Source organism: Morone saxatilis, unplaced genomic scaffold, assembly GCF_004916995.1.
Source record: "Morone saxatilis isolate NCDOM2014 unplaced genomic scaffold, NCSU_SB_2.0 Contig23, whole genome shotgun sequence".
In the NCBI taxonomy this organism is placed as follows: Eukaryota; Metazoa; Chordata; class Actinopteri; family Moronidae; genus Morone; species Morone saxatilis.
The window spans coordinates 21,217,869-21,226,693 of record NW_023339796.1 but is presented as its reverse complement, the minus strand read 5'-3'; the positions used below and the strand labels follow the sequence as shown (position 1 = coordinate 21,226,693).

Sequence of the window (8,825 nt, the reverse complement as noted above, 5' to 3'; positions counted from 1 at the left end):
CTCATTTTCATCAATCCTTACGTCACTTTTAACCATCTTCAAAATGTGCTTCTTTGCAACATAGACAAGTCTAGCACATAACATATGTAGGTACAGGAACAGAGACAGTTGACTGTTATTGGACAGCAAAAAGGGGCGGGTCTTGAGATGGTAGAGGCAGTGAGATGTAGCCATGTGGACGCTATGACAGCAGACCTTTGCCATTTGGCGTAACAGGGATAAACTGGGGATGCACAGTATATCTGTGGCTGAGATATCAGCGGCCAATTAGCAAAAAAAGGAGATTACTGTTCTTTTTCAGATAATGGACTATAATAGTCCATAATTACATCTGATAATGCAAAGCCTTGAGTTAGTCTGAAGCATAGTGAGGCCTTTAGGTTTCAGCACTGGAACCAACAATAAACCAGCGACATGATTGGATGATTTGAGTTCTTCCTACTGAGGGGTTAAGTTTTGTAACAGACAGCAGTGACTTCCTCACACACATCCTTGTCATGAAACCCATCTTCCCTGGTGACCATTATTGGTGAAATTAATTGTTTTTCCTCTCTGGGTGTCCAGCCTAAAGGTAGACTTGTTTTATGCTACACATAAATCCTAGAGACATTAGACATAAGACGAGATGTTTGCTTGAAGCCTAAAGCAGAGTAGAAAAAGAATGAGAGATTTACCTCTGACAGACAGTATGCAATGTCTCCAGGAAATAATCAGTCTCACACACTGAACAGAAGGTTCGCTGGTCCGCTGGCTGTTTTAACTCGCCGAGGGCGGTGGTCAGTAGCCAGGATTTAGGGGCTAGCATTTAAGAACACGGGAAGGTGACAGACTTTCAGTCTCCTCTTCCAGTGACACGATGAACACTTTAGAAATGTAAGCTAATCTCCCCCAAGATGAGTTCCAGCCAAATCAGATGTCCCAGAGTGCAAGGCTTGGAGGATGGAAACATGGAGAGGTCGCAGGAGAAGGACCGTCCTCTCCAAACTGGAAGTTTAATGGTACTTGGTAGATGTCTGCTCTCAGTGCACTTCATGGTGACAGCGGTCGACCAATGAAGACAGCCAGGTTATTCCAAAGTTAATAATGACCTCAGAGGGGGGGTTGGGGATGAACTAGAGTTCAAAGTCTCCGTCTCGTCTCCCCCCACGTCTTTCTCATCCTCGCGTGAATTACAGCGTCTCTTTTGGAGGCACGAGAGTCGGTGAAAAGAGGCTTCCATTGCAACGTGATGAGGGGTGTGTGGGAGCGTGTGTGTGGGGTTGGGAGAGCGGGTTGATGTTACCATATGTGGGATTCACAGTGAGTCATTTTAATGACGCCCACCCCTCCACCTAGCCGGCGGTAGTTCATTCCTCCGTACAACCTGAAAAGAGTGAGTGAGAGTCAAATGATGAGGAAGAATTCAGTTCTATGCTCAAAAGCACGAGTACTTAAAAAGCCTCTTCTCGGGAGTATGTGATATCACTCAGTCTAATTAAGTCAGGTTGATTTGTTGTGTCATGGACTGACTTCTAAATTTACCCAGCCAGGAGATGTGCCATTACAATCTCAGTCTATTATGTCTTGTCTTTTATTTCTTTAAACACTGTCATGCACAACACTGACTCTCATTACATGGACGTGGTTTGGGTTTAAAAAGTCAGACAAGCAGAAAACAATAATCTTCTAATAATGTTGGACGGCAGTGGTTGCAAGGGGCGGTAAGACGAGCAGTCTTTTCTTTCACCACAAATCAAAACACATTCTTTTTGCACAATAAATGGTCCTAAAACATCTCTGGTAGTACAGTTAGAGCACTTTGAGTACCATGCAGTTGCTATACCAGTGTTTTACCCCTTCAAAAGCATTCATATTGAAATTTTATTGTAAGTATTATAAGTATATAAATCCGAGGCCATACTGCCCTACAGCTAAATATCCAATCCAATATTTGTTCACTATTAGTTGTCAATAGTGATATCAATATGCTTTACAGATGAGAAAAGCATATTGCAAAATTCGTCAACTTCAAACAACTAAATTCTGTAGAAATCTCTTTCCAGAAACAGAAAGTACTTATTATGAAAGCTGTTGATAGTGAGGACACTGTTCCTAACTAAGCCCTCAACAGTTTTTTTTCTATTCCCAATCTGACAAGTTGCATTAAGTGACTTACTCTCATAAAATCACAACTCATAAACATGCTAACTACATTCTGAATACACAGTAAAAACGGTGATGGTCGAATTGTATGTTGGACGTAAGACTGCAAATTTTACTTCTGGATTTGGAATAAAAATGAAAAATGAAGGCAGCTGTAACCCCCACTGTCTGCTCTTGTTTCCATAAAAACTATTGTCTGCAAACAGGTGTAGTCTGTGAGTGGACATGTGATACTATAAGGTTGACACAGCAGAAAGTAAATTGCCAATGTGAATTACATCCATTTTCAATTACATCAACAAGTACAGGAAAATAATCGCCAACTATATTGATATCAGTCATTTTCTATGCAAACATGGAGGGAGATGCTGTTTTCAGCCTGGAGATTGTACTGATTTTCTCTATACCTTTATATGACATTAAACTGAAAATCTCTGGGTTTTGGACTGACAAAACAAGACATTTAAAGACTTCACCTTGGACCTGGAGAAACTGGGACGGCATTTTTCGATATTTAGAAAAGAAATCTAGAAAATAGTCAGCCAATTAATCGATATTTAAAATACTTGTTAGTTGCATCCCTATTACTATGTAAAATTAGCCACAGCAAATGGAAAGCTGCAACTTTATTTTAAGCCGGCGCTGCAGTAAACAGCGTAATATAGTAATGCAAAGCTAATAATCTTACTAATCATTACTAAACATCACTTAATAGAAACATGTTTGGAGTTGGAGAGACAGTCGTAGCATGTATTAGAGAGTAGATGTATATGAGATCTTGCTGTGTTTCCAATATCTCCAGGTTAAAAAGGGCTGAATCATATTGAACAGATTGATATTGTACAGACTACAGAGCACACCAGTTGCCCCATTGACTTATTATTCTGCACGGATATCATTACAACTGCAGTAACATTCAATCTGAACACATTCATGTACATATACTGAGTAGCTTCCATTATTGTTGTATGGTTTCACAACTGTAACGTCATCCTTTTACAGTAGCACTTACCTCCACGTGTTGGCATCGGGGTCGTAGACTTCTATAGTTTTAAGATACGTCGTCCCATCGAAGCCCCCCACTGCCATCAGCTGACCGTTCACCACAGCCAGGCCCACCTACAGACACACACCAGCACACATCAGCCTCACACAGATTGAGCTTTGATAACCATCTCAGTGCTTTAAACCTATGCAAAAACGAACCTCATATTTCAACCCCACAAAATCCCAACACACACACACGCGCACACACACACTGACCCCGCTCCGTCTGGACGTCATGGCCACTACAGGAGACCACTGGTTGGTCCTGGGGTTGTAACGCTCTGCACTGCTCAGCTCCGTGGTGTCGTCCCTCCCTCCGACAGAGTAAATCATGTCCTGGTAGACCGCGCAGCCAAGGTGCTTCCTCCTGGTTCCCATGGGGGACACCGTGTGCCAGCGGTTCTCTTGAGGGTTGTAGCGCTCCACTGATATGGAGAGAAAGAAAAAAGAAAAAGAAGATGATTAGAGTTAACATTTTAACAGCAAACTAACCACATAGTGGACAGACAACTGAAATAGATCTATGGTAACTTTTACTTCCATCTTTCGTGGTGATCTTTAACAGCACTATTCTATTCCTAACTCATGTCCCATTGAGCTGCAGTTCTAAATGCACGGCCCCGCCCTGCATTATGTCTCACACTCTCCCACTATGAAAACTCTGCCCTCAGAGGATTCAGACCATATTTTTCAAATATCACACAAAAAGATGGAAACCCTGGATATTTAGTTGATTAATGCTAACCCAAAGCAGCCACTACCACTCTCAGATGACAGTCTTTAGTAAGTTCAGTTCAGCTCAGTCAGGGGTGTGGAAAAATACCGATACACTTGAGTATTGCATTATCTTTTGTGTCGCTGAATGAATTCATCAATTTTTAAGGAACAGTTTACCTGCATTATGATTGGTAATTTCATATAAACATTAACTTCCACAAACATCTAACTAATTCTAACAGGTTTCTACCTAACCACCATTCTTGTCACAGCTCTGGGTCAATTTAAGACTGCTATTATTGTATGACTCAGTCCAATACCTGTATTTAATGGTGACGTCCCATCAGACCCTCCTACAGCGTACAGGAACCCCCCCAGCACAGCCACAGCTACACCCAGTCGCCTGGTGCTCATGGAGGCCACACGGGTCCATTTGTTCTCCTTAGGATCATACCTGAAGCACAGGAAGAATGCAGTTCTATTAGATAGAGCTTTTACATAGCCTTACTTTGGCATTCAAAGAGTCAATACAGCACGTTGTACAACATCTGTGTGAAATCTGTGTGTAAGTAAGTGTGTTCTGACAGATACCGTTCTACAATGTTGAGACAGGAAACCCCATCCTGTCCTCCTACAGCATATAGATAACCACCAAGGACAGCCACTCCCACACTGGTCCGACAAGTGCTAGTGGGGGCCACATCACTGCTCCACTGGTTGGTCTTAGGATCATATCTGGACAGGAGAGATGAAAGAGTAACTAGCAGCTATATCTTTTTTTTTATTGAGCAAAACAGAGAGACAGGGCCATGAACTCTCCAGATAAAGCTTGACTGATGATGCCAGACCTTTCCACCGAGTTGAGGTACGACGAGCCGTCATGACCTCCCACTGCGTACAGCAAGTCATCCAGAACGCTGACACCGACTCCGCATCGCCGTTTACTCATTGACGCCACCATCCGCCACTCGTTGGTCTGTGGGTCGTAACGCTCCACGCTGGAAATGGCGTCACCGCTGCACCAGCCGCCGACTACAAGACGAGGAGACACAGGAGAACTTTTTTACAATCCTCCACACAGATTATTACACGTCTACTTATCTGATGCGAGGGAAGCCCTGGTTTTAATTTACTGCCTGATGGTACTGACCTGCAAAGAGCACTTCTCCACAGCGGATGGGTTTCCTGGGCCGGGTTCTGGGGCCCTGCATCAATGGCCTCTCCTGTGGCAGCAGCAGGTAATTCTTAGCCTCGTCAACCAGGTCTCTGAAACAACAGAAAAAGTGTATGATGAATGTATGTCAATCATAAATCAATGTGTACGTATTACAGATTGCCCAATATGTTTTTTTCAGGGCCAATACAGATACTGGTTATTGATTATCAAGGAACTGATACACATTTTCAGTAATAATCTTTGTGTCAGAATTTAGAATAACCAGTGGTGGAATGTAACTAAGTACATTTACTCAAGTACAGCAAATATTGTACTTTTTACTCCACCACTTTTATTTGATAACTTTAGTTACTAGCTACTTTTCAGATTCTTATTTGTAATACAAATTAGAAATCAACTAATAAATGATTGTTATTATTATTATAGTATAAACTACACAACAGTATAAAGTACTCAAAATTAGCTCCACAGTTACAAGCTGCAACATTAAAGTGATGAACACATTAATGCATCAATATAATCCAGTAATATAGTATATATATTATTCTTTAATAGGCCATTCATTCTGCACTTTTGATTTTGGGACTTTATTAGGGCTGCACAACATGGTAATCATATTACCACATCATATTGCCATTATGTTTACAGATACTGAGATGCAATCAGATTCACAATTAGTGTTGGAATGATAATTATTGCATTACAAATTGAATTTTCTAATAAAACAATAAATATAATAAATAAAATGATAATGATGTGGGTTAGGGTTAGGGTTTTGGGCGGTCTGTATCAAACAAATCTACATCTTGAATATGTAGAATAAGATTTGTAAAACCAGGGCATCTCTGCAGAACTAGAGTACGTCATTATAATGCTGTTTTATATCATTTTATCATAATCAATGTGTTGATTGTTGACTGTATCATCACTGTCATCATCATATAAAAAGGTCAAAAAGGCATTTTGCCACCAAAAACATTGAAATGGTTGACAAACAAACAGCACTCACCTGCACTCCTCGTCACTCTTAATGAGAGGGTCTGACCCAACGGTGCCCACCAGGAACTTTGGGCTGAGCAGCGGCAGACGGACGTGCTGCAGGACCTACAGAGCACAGGAAATCCACGTCAGTCCCAAAGTGTTCTCCTGCTACCACAGAAGTCTGAAGTATGACTGGATTGTACACCAAGAACAATACTGCCAACACAAGCAGGAGGAATATTTCTACAGACCTGGGGAAGCTGCGGTCTGCGTTCCTGGATGCTGTATTTCACCCAGGCCATCACGGCGTTGAAAACCTGCTCCTCGCTCCGCACGTTGAGCTCATCGCTGGAAATGATGTCTATCAACTGGTTGGCAGGCAGCAGCATGAACTCTTCACTTTCCATTACCTAAGCGGCAGAGCAGAACAGTCAGTCAGCAGCTCTGCCACAAAGAGAGAACAGCCAGTTCTCCTCAAACACTGAATCCATCGGGTGTCAAAACCACACCATCACTACAATGTCATCACACTGCTGATTGTCTTCCTTTTTCTTTGAGCATTTTAAGTTCATTGTGACACACAGCACCTACAAATCCTGCTCTACAAATCCTGTGTGTTGAAAGACATTTCGACATTCAATAGCAAGAAAAGCACAGGTAGAATTAATAGCATTAATAACACTGGCTGCATGTTATTTAGCTTGAGCAGTTCCAGTGCTCTGGTATTAAGCAGAGTACAACTGACTGGGAGGATTAACCAGAACACACTCACTAATGTTAATTAGTCCCACCTGTGCTGTCCCTGCTATGCCAAGTTGAAGTAGCTGCCTGGAAAATGTCTATTACAAAGGTTAGCTATCGAAATCATCTAAAACAATCCTTTGATCAAAAGTTTCCCAATCACTTTCTGTCAATCTATTAATCAACCTATCACTGCAGCCCTACAACCGTTTATCCATTGCAGATTAGTTTCCAGTGTTTTCAGCACAACTCAAAAATGTTCACTGAGTTTAGAAAGAATGCAGAATGTGGCTGAGTGTGTCTCTACCGAGCCTATATGGACAGGAACATTCACGACACCACTCCTCCATATGTGTTGGAGCTACAATTGCATTGTTTTTGCAACTAAAATAGAACAGTGTTTGTATTGTACATCACATTCAGTCACCATCTGAAAAATAAGGCGATGCATTTTCCATCCAAAGCCATCAGTCTGCCTCCTGTATCCAGAAGTCTAATCGGACCATGGAAGTGAAAACCCCAGTGTGGACAGATCCCGGCTGTGGAGGTCCTGTTCAGCTGCGGTGACTTACATTTAAGGCTTTTAAAGACCTTTTTTAGGCCATTATAAATATTTTTTCAGTACCCAAATATCAGTTTCAATATTAAACGATTATTCATATTATCATCAGTTGCAAAGAACCTAAAAAGGACTGAAAACTAAACATGCTTTTGTATAATTTCATAAAATATTATGTATATTTTTCAGTACAGTCTAATACAGTAGAATTCAATACTGTTGATGAGTAAATGTACTTCATCAATACAATCAATTTTTAAGACCTGTCAAAATCATTTTAAGACATTTTAAGGTCTAAAAATCAATTGACTGGAGACCCCATGGATACCCTGAAATAGTGTTCTGTAATTGTTTTGTATTTTATAATTATAATAATTATGAAATGTAGATTCCTACTTTGTGTATTCAAAATGAAGTATATGTAACCACTATGAACGCTTTCTGGATGACAACAGACTCAACTCACCTCTAACATGATGTGTCTGTGAATACTCAACAGATTCTGCCAACAGGAGAACATCGACAAATCCTCATTTTTCATCAAATGAGAAAATAAATGACAGAAAGAGTGATTCTATTTGCGTTTGTCACATAATCTCTGGTCTGAAAAGTCAGAAACCTCTCAATCATTACCTGAGGCAGCAAAGACAAGAGTCAGATGAAAGATAAGAAGATCGTCTGTAACAACTGAAGCCTGTTTGCCCTTCTCTACCGAATCACAAACTGCCTGTCAAAATTAAAGTCTCTGGATGAAGGATTCTGAATGGTTTCAAATATCTATGTGCTAATTAATTATTACTGACATACAGCTAGCTGCACATAGCAAGATGTCTGTATAATAACAGGGGAGTGATACAGTAACAAAGGTGTCCCATCAGTTTTTACCAAATCAGCTTCACTTCACTCCACACACGCACACACACACACACACACACACACACACCATTTATTCTGAAAAGCAGAGTGCTGTGAAGACACTTGTAAATGCGATGATGTGTCAGCTGCCCTCTTCTTCTGTGCTGTGTCAGCACAAAACTCAGGTCACACTTCTCCAACTGATCTTTAGAATTAGTCAACAGACTGTCTGGGCTTCTTCCATGTTTACAATCCATATGAAACTATTCTGTCAAACAGGCGAACGCACCAACAACTGTACTGGTGGAGGATAGGAAAAAGGGGAAGGTAAACAGTGCTGGAGGAAGATGCAGACAACAAAGCAACTAAACAGTGAGCGTGTGACATGACTTCCTGCTGATCACTTTACGTAGTTTGTAAACACAAAACACATGATTCCTGTAAGACGTAGTTAGCTGTTTAAGGGTCCGTGATAGTGCTATGTTCCTGCAGTAACCAGATTCCAGAGCTTTTAACTATGTTTTTACACACACACACACACACACACACACACACACACACACACACACACACACACAGCAAAGACTAAAGACAAGGAGGAGAGTA

At 41.1% G+C, this 8,825-nt stretch overlaps 1 protein-coding gene across 1 annotated transcript in view; it reads right to left on the bottom strand.

Moving 5' to 3' along the window:
• Positions 1–529: 529 nt before the first annotated feature.
• The window catches only part of klhl20 (kelch-like family member 20), a 14,455-nt gene continuing 6,159 nt past the window's right edge, over positions 530–8,825 (bottom strand). The window contains exons 6-14 of the mRNA XM_035671212.1: positions 6,316–6,474; positions 6,093–6,187; positions 5,057–5,172; positions 4,755–4,938; positions 4,498–4,641; positions 4,227–4,360; positions 3,406–3,614; positions 3,155–3,261; positions 530–1,363 (exon numbers count right to left, since the gene is read on the bottom strand). Coding sequence (XP_035527105.1) covers positions 1,279–1,363; positions 3,155–3,261; positions 3,406–3,614; positions 4,227–4,360; positions 4,498–4,641; positions 4,755–4,938; positions 5,057–5,172; positions 6,093–6,187; positions 6,316–6,474 — 1,233 coding nt within the window. The 3' untranslated portion in view covers positions 530–1,278. The remainder of the gene's footprint in view (positions 1,364–3,154; positions 3,262–3,405; positions 3,615–4,226; positions 4,361–4,497; positions 4,642–4,754; positions 4,939–5,056; positions 5,173–6,092; positions 6,188–6,315; positions 6,475–8,825) is intronic.